This window comes from Carassius auratus, chromosome 50 (genome assembly GCF_003368295.1).
Source record: "Carassius auratus strain Wakin chromosome 50, ASM336829v1, whole genome shotgun sequence".
In the NCBI taxonomy this organism is placed as follows: domain Eukaryota; kingdom Metazoa; phylum Chordata; class Actinopteri; order Cypriniformes; family Cyprinidae; genus Carassius; species Carassius auratus.
Genome location: NC_039292.1, coordinates 8,907,150 through 8,928,025, shown reverse-complemented (window position 1 = coordinate 8,928,025; position 20,876 = coordinate 8,907,150). Strand labels below are relative to the sequence as shown.

Below are 20,876 nucleotides of genomic sequence, written 5' to 3'. Positions count from 1 at the left end.
CCTGTGATGACTCGCTGTCTTCACACACCAGGCAATCCGTCACTATAGCAACACAGCAGCACAGCTGAGGGCAAAGCATGAGTCATCATTATTGTTTTGCATCACTCTTTTGAGACCCACTCACACCGCAGATTGAATTTCAAAACCTCAATTACGTCGGAGAGAACAACAAATGGCACAAGGTATAACTCACACTGATTTGGCATACTATGAAGCTATGCATTTGATTCATAAAAAAATATCACAGATACTTTTAAAGCAGTTTTATTAAGTAATATAAGTCAAAGATTTTACAGAGTAAACAACAGCAGACAGCTGAACATTCTTGAAAGGTCTACTGCAGCTCATTTAAATTTTTCATTGTCATTATTCACTCACCTTCAAGCTGCTCCAAACCTGTATGAGTTTCTTCCGCCGAGCACAAAATAAGATATTTTGAAGAATGTTGGTAACCAAACATTTGACATAACCATTCACAGTTCGGGGTGGTGTGGGGGGGTACTATGTAAGTGGATGGCTACCGTCAACTGTTTGGTTACCAACATTCTTCAAAATATCTTATTTTGTGTTCAGCGAAAGAAATAAATTCACATGTCTGGAATGACATGAGGGTGAGTAAATGTTTAGATGAACTATCCCTTTAATCATTCTCAAATGATAATTTTTGCATTTCATACAATAAAAATACAGCAATTTTCATTTAAATCTAAAAACAAATCCTGTGATCAAAAAAAGAATAAAAAATATATATAAAATAATTCTGATATACAGAAAAACTGAAACAAAAGAGTGGTTAAAATAAAATTACACAATCTTGATCTGAGTGATTCATTATATTTTCTGTAGACTCATTGGTCAATGTTGAGTATTTATTTGAGTTGCATTACTGGTAGGGTGAGAAAAAAGATGCACAGACAATTACTATTATCTGTAATGTCTCTGTCTCTCCACCGGAGCTCAGAAGTAAAGCGGAAGAGCTGATAACTGGTTTCAGAGCTGTATTTGCTGACGGATCAAACTATCAGCTCAATCTCAGCCAAAGAGGCTCTGTGTTGTTTAGGCAGAAGTGCAGATAGTAGAATATTAGCAGCTATGTAGATAACTATGACCGTTTCAATCTTAACCTCGATCCTTTAGAGAGAGATACTGCAAAACTGATATAAGAGCAAAAACTGTTTCCAAGATGTCTTCTTGCTGTTGAATCTGATGTTGGAAGAGGGCTCTGCTACAGATGGAGACCAGGCCCTGGATACGGTACTGGGAGGGCTGCTGGTGTCTGCACACACAAACACACACAGTTAATGTCCTTGCCTTTTAGAATTTTTTTTATTTCTAGTTTTTGTCTTGTCAAAAAATATCCTTTAAATGGAGCAATGTCATATTCATTGATTTAATCAAATTTATATAGAATAAAATGGTTTTATGGTCACCAAGGCTGGATTTATTTGGTCAAAAGCACAGTAAAATACAGATTGCTATATATATATATTTTAAAAATGTAATTCGTTATTGTAATTTCAAAGCTGAAAATGACTCCAGTCTTCTGTGTCACATGATCCTTCAGAAAACATTTTAATTTGCTCACTTTGTGCTCAAGAACCATTTTTTATTATTATCAAAATGAATTTTTAAAACATTATTATAAAGTCAGCCAAACCTGAACCTGTTGTCAGATTCTTAGTATTTATTTCATAAATCATAATTTTAGTGACCACATTCATAGAAACAATATCCTGCTGTACTAATGTTACATATCCAATAACAGAACAATTACACTATTAATCTGAAATATACTTTTGTCTTCCAGCATGTTCCTGGCCCCACTTTCATAAACAATATTATAGTAAATAGGTTAAAAAAAGGCAGACAACGCAGTGACTAACGCAACCTAGATTCAAACTGAAAGCTGCTCCTAAAGCCACAGACTGAACATAAATCACTAAACTCCCAGAGGAAACTGTGCGGCATTAAACGCCAACAGTAATCATCTAAACGGCAGAGCTAAAAACTAGAATAAACCTGACAACTTAACTAATTCTTGCACCAAATATGAGGTTTCATGTGCCCTCATAGTGCCTTATTCCTGCTAAAAAAGTACTGTGGAGGTATGCATACAGTATGTGATGGACACTGGATATGAAAATCTTTAAAGGTATCTTGACTAAAACTGGAGGTGGCGAGACCAGGTTAACAAGATACGGAAGTCTATAGCTATTTCCAGCAGACGTGGATCACACAAAGCTCAAAATTGTGTCAAACTAATTTTTTGAACATGTCAATGACTTCACTAGACTCAAATGGCCTCTACAGTCACCAGATCATGGAATGGCGGCCGACAAATCTAGAGCAACTGTGTGATGCTATCATGCCAATATGGACCAAAATCTTTCCGGAACGTTTCCAGCATCTTTTTGCAATGAAGAATTAAGGCAGTTCTCAAGGCAAAAGAGGGTCCACGCAAGGTGTACCTAACAAAGTGGCCAGTGAGTGTACATCATGATAAAGTGAAGTATACTCACACTAGAGAGACTGTGCAGCTGGTTGGTTCCGGACCGGGGTTGACATTGGCGTCTCCTGATTATCAACATCTATGGATGGCTGGGAGTGGGTCTCAAACATGGCAGACAGGGCTAAAGAGCAAAAAAAGAATATACACTCTTAAAAAGAAAGGTTCCAAAAGGGTGTTTTTACAGTGATGCCACAGAAGAACCATTTTTGGTTCCCTAAAAACAAATTTCAGTGAACAGTCATTAAAAGCATTTTTAAGTGTGAAGAACTTCCTAAGAAACTCAAAAGAAACTCTTTCCACTATATATATATATATATATATATATATATATAAAAATAGAATGGAAAGTTTCCATGGATGTTAAAGGTTATTTACGGAACTGTTAATGCCAATAAAAAATGCTATTTTAAATGATAGTGGCAATTCAGACAATTTAAGCAGTTACTAGCGTTTGGTGTCCGTTTGGTGTAAATAATTATAGCTTTGATGCAAATGTGATCAACGTCCTCATACATTCGATTTCCTGTCAATCAAGTGTAATAATGAATGTGAAAGTATTTGTCCACTTACATTTGAGCCTCTTAAATTGTGTCTCACTCCCGTTCTTACACAACGCCGTGAGGAACTCGTCCACCTGCTTGAGGGACAGAGAGTTGTGCAGTGTCTCCAGTGGATAGATGGAAGGCACTAAGGAGCAACCTTCAAACCCTGCACCAACACATGGTCCAAAAAACATTACAGATCATCTATAAGCACTTTCTGAGCTCTTGTATATGGAATACACAACAAAAGTGATGTACAAGCACAGTATGGACATACAAACACCACCCAACACCATTTAGACACTGGGTATCCAGAATTGTTTTTAGCAGCCCGGAATCTCAAGAGATGCGCCATGATGCAACTGGAATTGCATTGTATCATGTTGGCTTGTGACACATTAGTATCTTCACAATTAATTGTTAATATAACAAGTTCTAGAATTCTGGTCCACTAACAAGGAGTTTTGCATCTCGTTTAAGGCAATATCAGTTTAATGCCGAGAGAATAATGACTGACTGCTGAAGACTGATAAAACAATTAGGAGCTTTACACATTTAACTAACCAATAAAACGATTAGAGAAACTCAAGTGCCATACTTGAGAGATACATTTCAATGCCTCTATATCGAAATGGATTTAATTACATCTTCATTTGCTAATGTGTTTAAGTTAACAGTAATGGAACTAGATGATTATAGAGAAAATGTGTAAATGGAAGCGGTGCACTTTCCTAGTTTCATTATGAGAAAAAAAAAAAAAACTGTTACTCAGAGGCAGTTAATTCAGCACTTTATATGATAAGATTAGCATATTTTTAAAATATAAACTTTTTTTTTTTTATCTATTAAGCCGGATGCACTGTAGTTCTTGTCTGTCCTTTACAATAGTTGGTAATTAGGAGTGCATGACAAATATCGGCCGATAATTAATGCACATCTCGTCAATAAAGCCGGTTCTCTAATTAGCAGTAAATTCCATCAGGTGTGTGATTTCCATAGAGCAGCTGCTACTACACAGAGCCGTGTTAACTGACTAGAGAACCGGCTTTAATGATGAGATGCGTATTAATTATCGGCCAATATTTTCCATGCACCCCTATTGGTAATGGTTTTTGGCTTTTGCAAGCAGGTCATTCAGTTAGCAATTTGAATCTGTAAACAAATTAGTCCTGATTTATTAACAAATCCTTATGTGTGAGAGCAATAACAGCATACAGCTTGGATGATGTTATTTGTTTAATTCTACTGAAATAATGTGTGCCAGGCTGCTTTGTCATGCAGTTTATACACACCATATGGTAAGATCTACATGCAATAAACACTGTTTTTGAATCCAGACCCACCAGAACACTATGATTCACTCATTAAAATACAAAACCTTAGAATGAATTATGCGCATAAGCAATGTCTGATGCACTTCCATGTTCCTTACACAGGTTACATAAATATGTTATATATATTTCATATTAACCAGCGCATATATATATATATATATATATATATATATATATATATATATATATTTTTTTTTTTTTTTTTTTTTCAAAAGAAGAGCATTTATTTTAAACAGAAATATTTCGTGAATGTATAAAATGCCATATAAATGTTTTACTGAACATCAGTAACATAATCAAGGTTCTACCATTTCATCAGAGACTTATGCCACTGGAGGTCATGCATTACCTTGATTTTACAATTGTTAAGATGATATAAGAATACAAAGCTTAAGAACTCTCAATAATGGTGGTAAAATACAAGTAACTACAGGCCTCTTGTGCATCATTGTCTTTTTCTGTCTTAGGAAATTGTCAAATTGATTTTTTTTCAATGAAGTTACTCTAATATACGTAAAAAAAAGTGTAAGATGGCTTCGTTAAAGCATTATACTTACTCTATGCAGAAGTTAACATAAGCAAGTGGTCTTCACATTCACCAAGCCATATGTACAGGCATGCGGTAAGAAAAGAGGTTATGAGATGTTACACACTGGAAAGAAAGGCCACAGAGTGAAGAAAAGCAAGAAGTCAGATAAAAGAGCAGAGCAGATAACTCTAACACTTTGGCATACGCTGAAGCATCACAAACTCTGTTGCACATGTACACCAAAAATGAGGTAACTGAGCAAGTTACAAGGGTGGCTGACCAGAGAGGCATTCTGGGGGTTTCTGGCCAGCACGGAGCAGGCGGAGGTGATAGGAACAGCGGTGTAGGTGTTGGAGAAGAGCCGGGTGAGCAGAGACCCAGCTAACAGCTTTACCACCTGATGCTCCTCTAAGAGCTCTACGGAAGAGATTAAATTAAAAGAGGACAAAAAGGACTGAATGCATGCAAGAGGAGAAGTTTAGCAACAGAGAAGCTGACAAATGTCTGAGAAAAAGGAATTCTGGGAAGACAGAGTAAATGATGGAAGGGAAAAAGATCTATACATTCTATAATTGTTTTTAAGAATAAATAAATAAAGTTACACTGTAATTTAAAAAAAAAAAAGTACAGGTACAGGCACAGGAATTCTGGGAAGGTGGAGGGGAAGAAATAAGTGAAGTAGTGTTAAATAAATAAAAAATTACTATTAACTTCTCATTTGGAATAAATAAATACTTTAATATTACTACAATTAAAAAGAAACAGTATTTATTTGTTTATTGTTTAGTTAATTATTGAGAATGTGGAGTCATTTTCACACGCTGAATCATTCAATCCACTGAGTATCAGAAGGAAAATACTGAGTAACAGGAGGAAGAGGAGGGAAAGGGATGAGGTAAGCAAAGATTTGGCAGAGATAGAGGGGGGATAGTGTGGGCCGTAGGGAAGCAAAGGATTCGGGAGGGAACTAAACAAGGGATGACAGAGATGGAGGAGGAAGGAGAGGCCACTGCAGCTCACAGCAATGAGGATCCACTGCCACAACCCTGCGTGACTCAGCAACATACAATTAATGAGCTGAAATTAATGTAATTATTTTTTTTTGTCAGGACCTACAATTATTTTCAGAGGGCTATTTGAGTCCCTGTAATAAGCTATTTCTCCGAACAGAGCCTAAAGATTAAGCAGAGCTATTTGCATTATCAACAAATGTTTAATTTATGCTATTTGTATTTGAATGAAACATTTGGATAGATTAGGTTTCACAGTGTATGCAAACACTCTTGAAGTTTCATAACATAGTGAGTATATAGTGAGTCTAGTGAGAATCAGTGGTGTACGAGACACCCCTGCAGCCCCGCCGTGGGGGCCACATCACAGGACATTCTAAAAGGCATTCACAAATTAACAAAAATGCAACTGGAATTGGAAACCAATTCTGGAACCGTTTCTGGAATGTTTTGTATTGCTTGAGACACTACAAATGACGCGAGGTACATGGTACCTTTTCATACATGACATCACTGCTGGTGGGAGGGGCCCATCTCTTTCTTTGCAGAGAGCCTAACAGATGTGCAGTACACCACTGGTGAGAAAATACTGTAGGTTCATTTATTTTAGACTGAAAAAGCAGCCCAAATAAATGTCAATAATAAAAATTATATAAATAATAATTTGAAATTTAAAACAATGGCTGTGTTTAGCTTGAAAAAGCAACACAGTTAAATTACAATAATAATAATAATAATTAAATAAACCGTAATTGAAAAATATATTACAAAATTAATCAAATAAAAAGACATCAACAGTGCAAAATGCTATTGCATACACACACATGCACACAGTACTTAATAATTAATAAAATATCGGACATTAATAACGCAAAATGCTATTGACGCCAAATTACAATAATAATTATATAAATAATAATTATAAATTACAAAATTATTAAAGTAAAATAACTGGCATCAACTGTGCAAAACACATTGGTAGCTAAGAGGATTTTGCTTTATTTTTCAATGAAAAGCAGGCTGCGTCTGTTTTCTGTGTTTACTAACTTGATTTTAATGACTTGATTAACTTAACCTACTGCATACTACACCCTTTTTGTTTTCCTTAAGATTTGTGAATTAAATGGGTCGGCTTAACATTTTTCTCACTTTATATCGAATTTGGAAATTGGATAGAAATGGTTTTTCACCAGTAGGTCAACAAGTTCAACTGCATCATCCATTAGAGACTGCAATTCTACTAGAAATTATCACAGTGTAAAACCTAGACCTGATGCACTGGATTTTTTGATTTCTGCTGACAGCATATAAATAGAGATTCTTTCTGTCTTTACAAATATGCTTAATGGATGGTAAAATGAATGACACCTGTTAATAGGAAACGCATGGTTAGCCTGTCTGAAGGGTTTTTAGACTCATGACCAAAACTTCCCTCGAGGAGTGTTAAACTGTCAAATAAAATAAGCAGAGTTAGATCATTTCAACTCTTCCTTAGACTGCAGTGTGTAGAGAAAAACACTCCAACCTCACCAAAACCCGTCTGAACTCAGATCCCTACAGAGACGCCCACATTCACAAAAGCCTTGTGTTAAAAATTTGCATCATTTTTTATAAGGGTTGAGGTCCTTCAGCAACAGACTTGCTTCATGAGAAAACTTATGAATGTGAATATAATGATCATCTTAAACGGCTGTCAAATGTCTAGAAATCTAAGACAAACACTTGTAGGTCAAACACTTAGTATACACTAATTGGAAAAACAAACAAAAAATGATTTATTAAGTATTTTTGGTGTTTTTTTTAGTTAAAATATATAAATATCCTGAAAACAAAACACATTTACTTAAGAAGCAAAACGGCATATGACATTAAAAGGTGTTTTCAGAAAATATCATTTTTAAGCATTAATTAAAACATCCGCAGTGTTACTTTAGTATCATTGAGATACTATTGTAGTTTATTTTTTAAATCAGTTGTTATTTTTGTATTTTCCATTTTAGTTTTAATTTCAGTAAATGTTTTAGTTATTTTATTATTATTATTTATTTATTTTAGTAAATCAAATTAAAATAAACGGAAATGAATTTTTTTTTGACATGTATAAAATAAAAAGTTTATGGTTTTAATCCCTGGTAAGGAAAATAAACTTCAATTCTCTGAAGTCTTAACATCAAACAGTTTTTCCTCCTCAAATAAATGTGCATGTGTGTGTATGCATGTATGTGTGTGTGTGTGTGTGTGTATAATTATATATATATATATATATATATATATATATATATATATATATTTATGGGTTTTTTTGCAGCGAAGAGGTCTACTTTGACGCATTTAAAATAATGCATATGCCATGTGATCATTAAAGCAGTAATGGTGGTGGAAGGGTTAACCATTTCTAAATCAAGTGGATCAACCTGAAAGGTGTTCACACGTTTTTCCACACAAACAGCAATATATCAAGAGAGATGTATTCAATACACGACCCGTGCATTTAGCCAATCAGAAGGAAGAAATGAATTAAGATCGGTGTGTCTTGTGAATCTTAATGAAAAGTGAAGAACCGATTTATGAAATGAATTAATCAAAATCACAAATGGTGCTAAATTACAAAGACTGTTGAAAAAAGCAGAGGAGTGTCAAAAAGGGACACGGACTCGAAACCTCTAAAACAAACGTACCATTAGTCGGATGCCTGGCATACAACAGAAAATCTCTTTACTGCTGGCACAGAGAGCAGCTCTGAGAAGATAAAAGAGGCATTCGGCGTTACTCGTGTCACTGTGCCCCTCATGAGCTTTCGCTTTTACTCTGAACTCCCTGCATTTTTAATCCTCCCCCCATCATGCAATCGTTTCTTTTCCTCATAAAGACATCAATAACAAGCAGGTGAAAGTAACAGCGGGGCCAGATGTTGCCCTTGAATGTGGAGATTGAGAAACACAAAAACAACAGATGGTCACAACAAACTACCCAGCATTCTCTGTGCTACAGCGTCCGTTTGGATGCAGCATGACAAGGCAGTATTTTGGGTGCTATTTCAAATGTCTTTCTTGTGCAAGGTAATCCTCTATATCTCAGAGACACAGCAACACCCTGTGGACAAAAGTGTTAATGCCACTAAGGAGTGAGAGGAGAAAGTTCGATTATAAACTATTATTATTATTTAAAACAATTATTATTATTATCATAAATAAAACAGTATAATGAAATAAATATATAAAATAATAATAAATATTATAATACAGCATTCATTTCAAAAAGTAATTTAAATACTTCTTTGATACTGACAGAGAAATGCATTCACTTCCATTGAATCCTGGAAATTAGAAAGTGCAGTTTCCAATGAACGTTTCGAAAATGATCATAATATCAGAGTTATTCAGTGAGGCTTTAGAGACTGTGGTAAAAGCAATAATTTGTGTTGCCATGGATATTATCCATCGCAAACCATCAAAACACATTTTCGGAAGGGTCGCAGGACACTAAAATGTTTCCCTTTCGCGTAAAATAGCTTGCTGATTCGTGCAATTTAGCAAATTATGAAACAAATGTTTGTTTACTACATACACATGCAGCATGTAAATAAGCAGTCTGGAGGTGGCAAAGGTGACTAATGATTAGTTATAGCATTATTCAGTAACTGTGGAAACCTCATTTTTCTAAGCGAGACATTGATAAACAGCTAAACGCAAATGGTTTAGGAACAGCTCCTGTTGTGCGTAATGCCTTTATTTGTGATGACTAAAATTTCAAGAACAATCTAAATGAAGTATGCTGAAAAATACAGCCACTAGGATATAGTTTACAAGAAGGGAATATTGAATGCTAATGTGGTTGTCTCTCTATTTAGTAAAATGGGAATATTAGTAAGTTATTTAGAAGAATTGTTTGCTGGAACGTTTTTAATGAAGTATGTCATAACCCTGTGTGTGTGTGTGTGTGTGTGTTTGGGACATACCGGATTGAAAAGACAGATCCCTGAGTGAGGAGGGCTTTTGGCGGGGAACTTGAGCTAGGTCTCTCAGGTTGGGGAAGGTGGCACTGAAGAGGCCCGCACACTGGGTGCCTGCGTGTGGGAGGGGAGGGAGACCGGGGGTGGAGTGGGTGGGGGGCGATGGTTAGTAGTGGTTAGTGAACATGCAGCTCCTCATTTGAAGTTAAAATTAAACGGATAGTTCAGCACAAAATTAAATGATCTGTTCGAAAACATTTCTGAATTAAAATTGACATTTTATATTTCTTAGGACATAAAGTAAAAAATACCAGGGAAAATAACTGTTAAAAAACTGTTATATATATATATATATTTTTTTTTTTTAAAGAAAAATGTAGTTTAGCATAATCTTTTATATATATATATACAGAATATGATTAAAATAGTATAAATATTATTAAAATAATTTTTATATTTTTAATAATAGTCTTTTTTATTTTAATAAGTAAATATAATATTACATTAAATATTTAATTATATAAGGTTAAAATATAGTTATTTGAAAAAAATAAACAAAAATAAAAATAAAGTCTGCTTGCAAATGTAGGAATTACCATAAATATCTAATTTTAATTTAAAATATAGCATTTTCTTAATTAATTATTCATAATAGCTATAAAATATTTACCCCTAAAACAACTACTGTGCTAACTTTGGAATGTGCTTGTTATTATTTTCACAATTATTAAATTATTATTAAGTGCTCAAATGTAAACGTTTATTGAAAATTGTATTAAAGATTTTCAGAACCATATTAAACCGATTACAGATAAGCATTTTAAAATGGATTTTTTTTTAAAGATTTTGTCTTCTTTGACACTAGTATTAGTCACTGACCCATTTTTTACATACATTTTTGGCTGAATTATCTCTATAAGCTCAATTCCAGCCATAGAGATGACTTTTTGATATATATGGAAAACCCAGTAAAACCGCTGGTATTCTGCTGGGAACATAAATATATTGCCAGTGCAGGAGGGTGAAACACTGAGTGACACTAGAGGGCAGAACTGAAAAAACAGCACTTGATCAAAAACTCAAATGAAACGCATGCCAGATGCAACATGCTTTTCTTAAAAAAACTGTGATCTGCAAATTAGGCTATAAAGCTTTAGTAAGGTGCAAAAACATTAGCCACAATCTTTCAACATTATGCAATTCCAAGCCTACAAAACAGTGTTCATTGTCACCTCCTAAATGTTCTTTGGAGATAGAAATAATATAGACAAGAATAGCAGAGAAGGTCCTGCCAGCAGCCATATTGAGACCACTACTGACAGCATGGACACATTTCCGATGCAATGGGTACGGCATGATTTAAATGAACTCGAGCAGGGTCCATCACCTGTCTTTGGCGCTAAACAGAATCAAGCAAATTTAACGGTCAACATGGATGGGTCACTTATGAGAGGTTTTTCCAATGAGCCTGATGACAGGAGAGATCTGCTTCATGAAAATAACACATATGAAATATAATTCTCACCTAGCCCGCTGGGTTGGATCTCAGGTGACTGACGAGAAGACGACGGTAAGATCCGATATGCCAGTCCTCGAGAAGAAGTGTTACTCTCCGAAAGAGCCTGCAAAGGCATAAGGACAAACATAAAAAGATAGACACATACACAAAACAGCATCGCTAATTGTAAAAGTAAATTCAGCTCGTTATTCAGTTATTAAATTAAATTTTTAAATTTTTGGATGCCAAGAACCCCAAAGATGATGACCCTCTGTGATGAACTGTAAGTGATATATCTTTATATATACACTTCCATTCAAAAGTGTGCGATATCATGATTTTTGATTGTGGATGATTAAAATGTCTCCACAATCTGCTTTTGAAAGAAATATCGTAGTATAGTGCTGCAGTCTCCATCTCAATATACTGTACATATATTCACATTAAATATTTACTCAGCTGTAGAGTTACACTCACGGGACACTGCACTTATTCACCATCACAAAAGTACATCATTTGCCTGTTTTTTTAAGCTTGCTGGTTAAACATTTAATTTGCAGGCTGCTCTGACTAGGGCTGTCAAAATTGCTCAAAAATGACATTCGAATATTCCCTCTAAAAAACACACGAATATTCGAACTATTCGAACATCTGGTCGCGCATGTTGTCAATGACACGCATTACGTCAATAACAGGACAAAATAATACAAAGAGACACAACTACTTGTATAGGTAGTCTATTTAAGATTAAACATATGACAACGTATTACCTACACAAAAACAAGGAAATCAACTAATGTCCAAGACTGCAGACCTCAAGCTCTCTCACCCTCATGTTCTCTGCACATAATGGTTTAAATGAACAAACTAATTTTTGTGCGTGCAATTTAAGGTTGCGACTGTTGTCCCAAATATAGCAGGCTTCATTCAGTGATTGAAACAAATATTATTAAAGGGGGGGTGAAATGCTATTTCATGCATACTGAGTTTTTTACACTGTTAAAGAGTTGGATTCCCATGCTAAACATGGACAAAGTTTCAAAAATTAAGTTGTACGTTTGAAGGAGTATTTTTGTTCCCAAAATACTCCTTCCGGTTTGTCACAAGTTTCGGAAAGTTTTTTTCGAGTATGGCTCTGTGTGACGTTAGATGGAGCCGAATTTCCTTATATGGGTCCTGAGGGCACTTCTCCCGGAAGAGCGCGCGCTCCCGTATAGCAGAGCACAGAGAGGCTGAGCACAGACAATCACTGATCAGAGCGATTCACTGATCAGAGCGAGAGCGTCGCGAAAAGTCACAAAAGAAGTGTGTTTTTGGTTGCCAGGGCAAGACAACCCTGCACAGATTACCAAAAGAGAAACAGCATTAAGGGACCAGTGGATGGAGTTTATTTTTACAGAGCATCAAAGGAGTTTTGCAAGTGTTTTTGTTTGTTCCCTGCATTTCGGATTGCACATCGTTTATTTCTTATGGATAATGCAGTCCCAACGGAAAAGGGTCACGATCGTGTTTTGGAACCGCAGGCGGTGAGTAAAACTGCTTCAAATATCTCTGTGTTGTTAACTTAGCTATCAGTGCATAAGCACATCAAGGAAACAACATGCGATGTTGTCATCAAACTGCACTTTCCACATGTAAAGCTTAAAAAAAAAAAAAAAAAAAAAAAAAGACGACACAAAGTGGAACTTAGTCATTTTCCAAAACCGCTAAGCAGTTTCAGTACACACCACATAGAGACGCCTTTGCTGATGCAGCTCTTAGTAAATTACAGCCTCTGGATCTGTGTCACAGCTTCCACATGCTCTAAACGCAAAAGCATCCTCGCGCTCGTGATTCTTTAGCTATGCCCACACGTCACGCCTCCAGCCACTCGTGTTTTTCCGGGAAAAATCGGTACAGACTATCTTTCTCTTATAAATATAATAAAAATAAAGACTTTTTGGAGTTATGAAGGATGCAGTACTACTCTATAGGTACTCAAGATTAACAGGATATTGAGTGAAAACGAGCATTTCACCCCCCCTTTAAAATAGGGAAACTTGTAAAATAGTAAAACCAACGTAACAAAGATTTGTGATTTTCCTGAAAAAAATTGTGATGTATATTTTTTGCCATATCACCCACCCCAATTACAATTGTTTTTACTGTCACTTTTGATTAATTTAAGGCATCCTTTGCTCAAAAGATATATTACATATATATATATAATATATATTTCAGAACTCAAACATTATACTGTTATACTATGTGAGAAAAATATTATATTTTATAATAAATATTTTGTAATCAAATATAATACTGTAATTGTTTCCAAAATTAAATAATTGCATTTTATATTGTAATTAAGGCAAATTGTTCAAATATCATCTGAAACATTTAATCAATCTATATTTTTACATTTACATTTAAATTTTCTTCCCAGATTTTCAAAGAACGCCACCAGAAACTCTTGGATCAGACTATTGAGTCTCAAAAATCACTGCTATTTGTCTGCCGTGGTTAAAATTGCACTTTAACCACCACACTGTTGGCGACAAAATTAAAGTTTTAAATGTTGAAGTCGATTTTTTTTTATTATGGCAGCGGTTAATGAAATCAAGACAATTAAGGCCTACCAGAAGATGCTATATATTACAGTACTGTACCTCCTTTCTGCTGCGTATGAGTGCCGACTTCCTCTGAATGTTGATAGGTTCAGTCAGTGCAGCTCTGTCGGGCTCATCTTGGGAAAGGTCTTCAAGACTGCCCTGGTCTGTCTGCTTCTCTTGGTTCTGTTACATATGAAATGGGACTGTTGGAAGTGGTCCAGCATGCAAAATTTCTTAGAAATTTGTTATATAAATTCCAAAGCTCAGTAGAGTAATGTGGTCTTTAACTAATTAACTAATAAACAAATAAACATACATATACATATACATATACATATATATATATATATATATATATAAATATATATGTATATATCCTCAGGGCGAGTAAAACACAGACCTCTGAGGAGGCAGGCCGGAAGCCAAAACCCATTGGTGCATTATCCTCATCCTTGCACCCCTTCACCCCCGGACTAAAGTGCAACTCCACGTGAAAACGTTCCTCTGAGGAGGGGTCCTACAGGAAGACATGTCAGCATATGAAAGAAGCATTGAAACGGAGTACAAAGAGCTGATGCCACATTTCGTACCTTGTTGTTGTCTTCATACAGCATTATAACAATCTGTGTCATATAGTTGAGTTCGTTTACAGCGCTGAGGTAGTCCATAGCCTGCTTCCACTGTTCATCTTTTTGCTCCTAAACAGACAAAGATGAGATAAAAGTAGTATTAACCTGCATTAAACATGATGCAGGGCATAATTTGCATGTTTGATGATTGTTTACTCACGTCTAACAGGCCTCCGTAGCGGAAGATGTTAAGCAGGGAGTGAACGTGGCTCTCGCTGGTGAAATAGAGCCGGGTCCGAACGTGCCGACCCGGAGACATCACTCCCCGCGAATACCTGAACCACCAGGAGGGATGAAATACACAATCTGATCACTCACAGGTTCTGAGGTCTGCAGAGCTTCTACAACAAAAGCTATTTTACATACTATTGTCAACAAAAATAGATATTTTTAAATATTATGGATTATAGTGTAATTAAAATGGATTACATTTTGACAAAGATTATCATCAAAATACAGTAACTATATAAAAAAAACTGTTAATCTTAAAACTATTGAAAATATACATTAAACAAATTAATATATATATGAAAACTCTTGGTCTGGTTTACCAAATGTTATTATTTGACATTGTCAACAAAAAATAAATACAATAAAAATGGTAACAAAATTCTATACTATTTTAGTCCAGAAGTAAAACTGAATACATTTAATAAATCTTAACACAGATTACATTTATTATTATTTAATAAATATGCCAGGATGTACATTTTTTTCAAAATACAATAACTATAACAAAAAAAAAGAACAAAACATTTAATACCAACAAGCTTGAAAATCAATCAATCAATAAATAATTATTTGTACATTTTTCAAAAGGCTGAAAAAAAGTGTTTGAATTGCTGAAGTCTGACAAATGTTGACTTTTTTTTTTTTTTACACATTACTGTCAACAAAAATTTTAATTTTGTTGACCAAAACTGTTCACCATTTTTGTACAAGTAAAATGGATATCATTTTTTTTTTTAAGTTAAACGTAAGGGGTTGTAAGTAAAACAACCACAAAAAAGCATGCATAATGTACTAAAAGTAATTTAACGCACTATACAGGATGTACAGTATAGTATGCAAAATATGATTTAGCCTTTGGGCACTGCACCCCAGTATAGAGACTCACAGAGGATGCAGCTTGTTGACGGCCTCATCCTCATGTGTCCTCTGAAGATCCAGCTGAATCTTCTTGACCAGAGGCAGGCAGTAGGCACTGGCAATATCCAGCTTCTCCGCTTTAGTGATTCCATACTCCTGAAAGAGAGTGTGCATGCAGGTAACAGCAAGATGAACAAGAATAAACGAGCACTATTAGCCTCGTTTATCGATTCCACTACCTGTGGGATGATGATGTCCGCAAGTGCTCTGGACAGACGGAAAAGCTCCAGCGTGTCCTCCAGACCGAGAGACGAATTGTGTTGGGTGTCATATTTCACACAGTCATAGATGTCCGGGATCTTACTGATGTCATATCTCCCGTTTCTCATGCGGAAGTCACGCTCCAGTTTGGACCAGCGCTGCAGCATGAGCTCCAGAGTCTCGCTGTGGTATAGCTGCAGATCTGTGAAAATAAAAATATACATTTTATTTATTTATTTACTTTTTTATTTTCACATAAAACTTATATATATATATATATATATATATATCGTTTAAATCTAGTTTAAATCTAAATAAAATATTACAATTCTTTAAATGTATTGCAAACTTAATAAACATGTATATATCTATAAACATTTTATAAAATATATTAAATATTTAATATTTATGTTTAATATTTAAAGTTGAGCAGTAACAATACTGCGAGCACTTAGGAAGCACTTCTAATATTCAATACTACTACAAGAAAGAAGCCAAAGAAGAGGGCAAACCTGCAGATTTAGGGTCTTCCAGCCTTTTACAGATCTGAGAAGTAAGGCTTTTAATGAGGGTGTGAACTCCATCACAAGTCCTGACTGGATTGATGATTACCCCCATAGAGTTCACCAGAGATTGGCTGCCTGTTGGAGCCAACTTAAAAAGACAGGACAAATTTTAGGCTAGTTTAGTTAGACTGAGATTATAAGACATTTTTAAATAGGCACAATTGCAACTTGCTTCACCTTATTGTAGTCCTCCTCACTAAATTCTTTGTTCTTCTGCATGATCTCATGCAATCGAGCTTTGACTCTCTGCTGGCAGTCAGTGAGAGAGTCGCTGTCCAGCAGTCCGTTCATGTTGGCACTCTTCACCATCTGAACAAGGATTGGAGTCAACTCTCCTTCCAGTGCTAACAGACCCTGAATTCAGCCACGGGAAATAAAAAAGAAAAACAATAAAGAAAATGAACAAGCAAAATAGCACAATTATGAACTCAGTAAATCTATTTCAGTTTACATCAATCTCATCTAAAAGCATTATGTAATACCAACATATCCTACAGACAAAACCAAACAAACCTTTGCAAACGCCGCCGCAGTCATCTGAACACGGCCTTCGTCAGATGCGTAAATTTTGAGGTCATGGCGGTAAGTGCTGTGTAAACGGAGAAGGCCACAACCAGGGAAGCCGGCATAGTCGCCTGCAAAAGTACAGAGAATCAGTCTTAAAAAATAACAACAATTACAAGAACAGAGCTCCAGATGTGTATATCCTGGAGTCAAGGAACATTAAAATTACATAACCACTGTTTACAAACCTACATACAATGAGCTGTGCAAAAAAAACATGCATTTCAATGCATCCACACTGTTGAAAGCATCTGGCAATATGGGTTTAGGTGCTTCACAAATGAGTGTTGTATAGCACTGTGCTTACAATGTGCTTTATCAAGCTGGTTTTGAATGCAAGAACATGCCCTGTGTATATACAGCCAAATTAGGTAAATCATAATTTGGTAAAGCATAATTAGATACTACTAGATCTATAGTAAAAATAATTTAAAAGATCACAATTATGACATAAAAAAGTCAACAATTTATGTAAGAATTATAACTTGTGTAATAATTATGACAAAAAGTTGAAACGGAGACAAAAAGTCATAAGATGAAAAAAAAAACGGATTATTACACATTAAATCATAATTATGATTTACATTTTTGTCTTTATTATAATTTTATCTCAGAATTTAGACTTTTGCATCCCATAAATATGACTTTATGGGATGCAATCTGGTTGACACTGTCTTATGCCACCTATTTAAACAAGATATCACACTGACATGTAAAGCAACCCGTAATTTTTTGACATTTACAATTAGAAGTTAAACCTGAAATGAATGCTACCAATGGCATCCTGAAATTAATGCTACTAGTGGACGTCCATGACACGCGGAGTCCCACAAGGCTCAACTATTGCACCGCTCTTGTTTAGCCTGTATATTCTCACACGAAGTCAAATAATGAGAAAGAACCAAATTGCCTATCACAGCTATTTACCTAGCCTTATCTCCAAATGACTACAGCCCCATTGACTCCCTCTGCCAATGTATTGATGAAATTAATAGCTGGATGTGCCAGAACTTTCTTCAGTTAAACAAGGAGAAGTTATTGCATTTGGAAAGAAGTTTTCAAGGTGAATGCATAGCTTGACTCTAGGGGTCAAACAACTAAAAATCAAGTCAGGAATCTTGGTGTGATTCTGGAGACAGACCTTAGTTTCAGTAGTCACGTCAAAGCAGTAACTAAATCAGCATACTATCATCTAAAAAACATTGCAATTAGATGTTTTGTTTCCAGTCAAGACTTGGAGAAACTTGTTCATGCCTTTATCACCAACAGGGTGGACTATTGTAATGGGCTCCTCACTGGCCTTCCCAAAAAGACCATTAGACAGCTGCAGCTCATCCAGAACGTTGCTGCCAGGATTCTGACTAGAACCAGAAAATCTGAGCATATCACACCAGTCCTCAGGTCCTTACACTGGCTTTCAGTTACATTTAGGATTGATTTTAAAGTACTTTTACTAGTTTATAAATCACTCAATGACCTAGGACCAAAATATATTGCAGATATGTTCACTGAATATAAACCTAACAGAGCACTCAGATCACTAGGATCGAGTCAGTTGGAAATACCAAGGGTTCACACAAAACAAGGGGAGTCTGCCTTTATTCAGTGTGCACCCTCTTATCCTAGTTACTTTGCCGCTCACAGTTGGAATCAGCTTCCAGAAGAGATCAGATGTGCTAAAACACAAGTCACATTTAAATCTAGACTCAAAACTCATCTGTTTAGCTGTATATTTATTGAGTGAGCACTGTGCGATGATGTGAAGATGTAAAAAGGGAAGTGAGAATCAGTTACAATAATATAAAATTACTAAAATAACTTATTTATTATTATTATTATTCAACTTTATTAAAATTATTCAAACTTATTAAACCGGACCCTGGAAGTAATAAAGAAATTATTAAAATTATTCAAACTTATTAAACCGGACCCTGGAAGTAATAAAGAAATCTGGAAGTAATAAAGAGTTTCTATATTATTTGCCCAATAATAAAACATACAGGAACCCCAAAAAGTATACAGAAATTTTTTTGAATCTGAATGTCATTGCATTAGATACAATATATCAAACCAAGCAGCTTTCTTACTGTTAAGCGTGACTTCAGTTTCAAACTACGTTTTAGGGCCACTGTATTTTTATACAGTTTTTTAGATCAGCTTTCTGGCTGGTGCAAGTGTTGAGTTATACCTTGTCCTCCAGGGTACATGCAACGAAAGGCTCGTCCAAGCTCCTCAGCCTGAACTCTACCCGCTGGCGTCAGCTCACCACCCCACTTCAGCACGAGCAGCAAAGATGGACCCTCCTTCAGAACGTCTGCCATAGACACAGAGAGGTCAAAACTGACACAATGGCAACAGCTAATTTGAATCAACATACATACTGTCCCCATACCTTCCTCTTCACTGGATGCTTTGGGTTGCCCATTTGGCAGGTAGGTCAGCTGCACCTTCCTGTTGATCCCTGAGAAATGGCCGTACCTGAAAGACAATACACAGGGTGGGGGACAAAAACATACCACTCCCTCTTAATGAGCATTCTCCCACTGAACAACACAGACAGCACGGATCAGACACAGCACTGGGCTCAAACCGCTAGCAGGTGCTCTGAGGCCTCCATGTTTCTGGAAACATGTATCTGAGTGACCTTTCCAAGCTGGAAGGGGTTAATCTGTGCCATACCAGGACTGTCCCTAAAGGAATGACAGGCTTTGGGAGGAATAAAATCTGGCATCTGCAACAGTGACACGTTTTTATGTTTTACAACACAGCAGAAAGCGGGTCATTCTGGATGGCTGGATACTACAATTTAATGAAATGTTTAATTTTTTAAAGGGGGGTGAAATGCTAGTTTTCACTCAATATCCTGTTAATCTTAAGTACCTATAGAGTAGTACTGGATTTTTGGAACAGAAATACTCCTTCAAACGTACAACTTAATTTTTGAAACTTTGTCCATGAGAATCCAACTCTTTAACAGTGTAAAAAACTCAGTATGCATAAAATAGCATTTCACCTCCCCTTTAATATCTTTAATATAAAGCATTAATATGTTCAAAATGTGTTTATAAGTCGGTAAGATCTTTTTTTAAAGAAGTTATTTTTTTTTTAACTTAGAAATAATAATTCTGAATAAATTGAATAAAAAAAAAATTGAACAGCTATTTAAAATTTTAACAAAATCTCACAATATTACTGCTTTTATTTTTGATCAAATATATTCAACCTTGGTAAGCATAAGAGACTTCTTTCCAAAAAATTTAATAATCTTACCAACCCCAAACTTTTGAACGATAGTGTAAATGTTTAGGGAACAATAAATAGCCAGAAATTGAAGCAAAAAAATAATTTTGACAATTTCTTTTCAGTCTTACCTTTCAGATTTAGACAAAGGATGCGCAACATATCAGTACCATATCAGTTGTCAGTTGATATCAAGAGAATTTATTGGTATATGTTAATATTGTGTTTATGAGCCATTATTGACTATTACTATTATTATTATTGTTTAAACAATGTCAAATAATATAATCGTAATTTTATATACTATAATTTTAATTATTTATATGAATTATTTAGAAATACTTATTTAGATAAAAAAATATTAAATAAAATACAGCTCATTAATATCGGCCAGGATTGTAATATCAGTGTATACATAGTTCAGAATATAACTTTATCTAAACCTGGTTCTTCATTAACTGGCCAGAAGCTGACTCTGAAGTGAACTTGCTCTGCTGCATTATGTTTAATCATCCCAAAGCAAAGCACTTCCCCAGGCACCTGTTTCTTAGTAAATCTAGGTCCC

General features: G+C 35.3%; 1 protein-coding gene across 5 annotated transcripts in view; it reads right to left on the bottom strand.

Moving 5' to 3' along the window:
* Positions 1-248: 248 nt before the first annotated feature.
* The window catches only part of LOC113066879 (inositol hexakisphosphate and diphosphoinositol-pentakisphosphate kinase 2-like), a 29,191-nt gene continuing 8,563 nt past the window's right edge, over positions 249-20,876 (bottom strand). The window contains exons 14-29 of one of the 5 annotated variants that reach the window (XM_026238974.1): positions 19,464-19,549; positions 19,260-19,385; positions 17,021-17,142; positions 16,685-16,861; positions 16,454-16,595; positions 15,920-16,143; positions 15,709-15,836; positions 14,752-14,875; positions 14,553-14,660; positions 14,363-14,479; positions 14,020-14,145; positions 11,402-11,498; positions 9,883-9,990; positions 3,080-3,217; positions 2,520-2,630; positions 249-1,276 (exon numbers count right to left, since the gene is read on the bottom strand). In XM_026238974.1, the coding sequence (XP_026094759.1) occupies positions 2,521-2,630; positions 3,080-3,217; positions 9,883-9,990; positions 11,402-11,498; positions 14,020-14,145; positions 14,363-14,479; positions 14,553-14,660; positions 14,752-14,875; positions 15,709-15,836; positions 15,920-16,143; positions 16,454-16,595; positions 16,685-16,861; positions 17,021-17,142; positions 19,260-19,385; positions 19,464-19,549 (1,933 nt within the window). In that variant the 3' untranslated portion in view covers positions 249-1,276; position 2,520. Of the gene's footprint in view, positions 1,277-2,519; positions 2,631-3,079; positions 3,218-4,942; positions 4,973-9,882; positions 9,991-11,401; positions 11,499-14,019; positions 14,146-14,362; positions 14,480-14,552; positions 14,661-14,751; positions 14,876-15,708; positions 15,837-15,919; positions 16,144-16,453; positions 16,596-16,684; positions 16,862-17,020; positions 17,143-19,259; positions 19,386-19,463; positions 19,550-20,876 lie in introns of those variants that run through there. The other 4 variants (XM_026238975.1, XM_026238976.1, XM_026238977.1 and 1 more) reach the window with 4 other exon arrangements.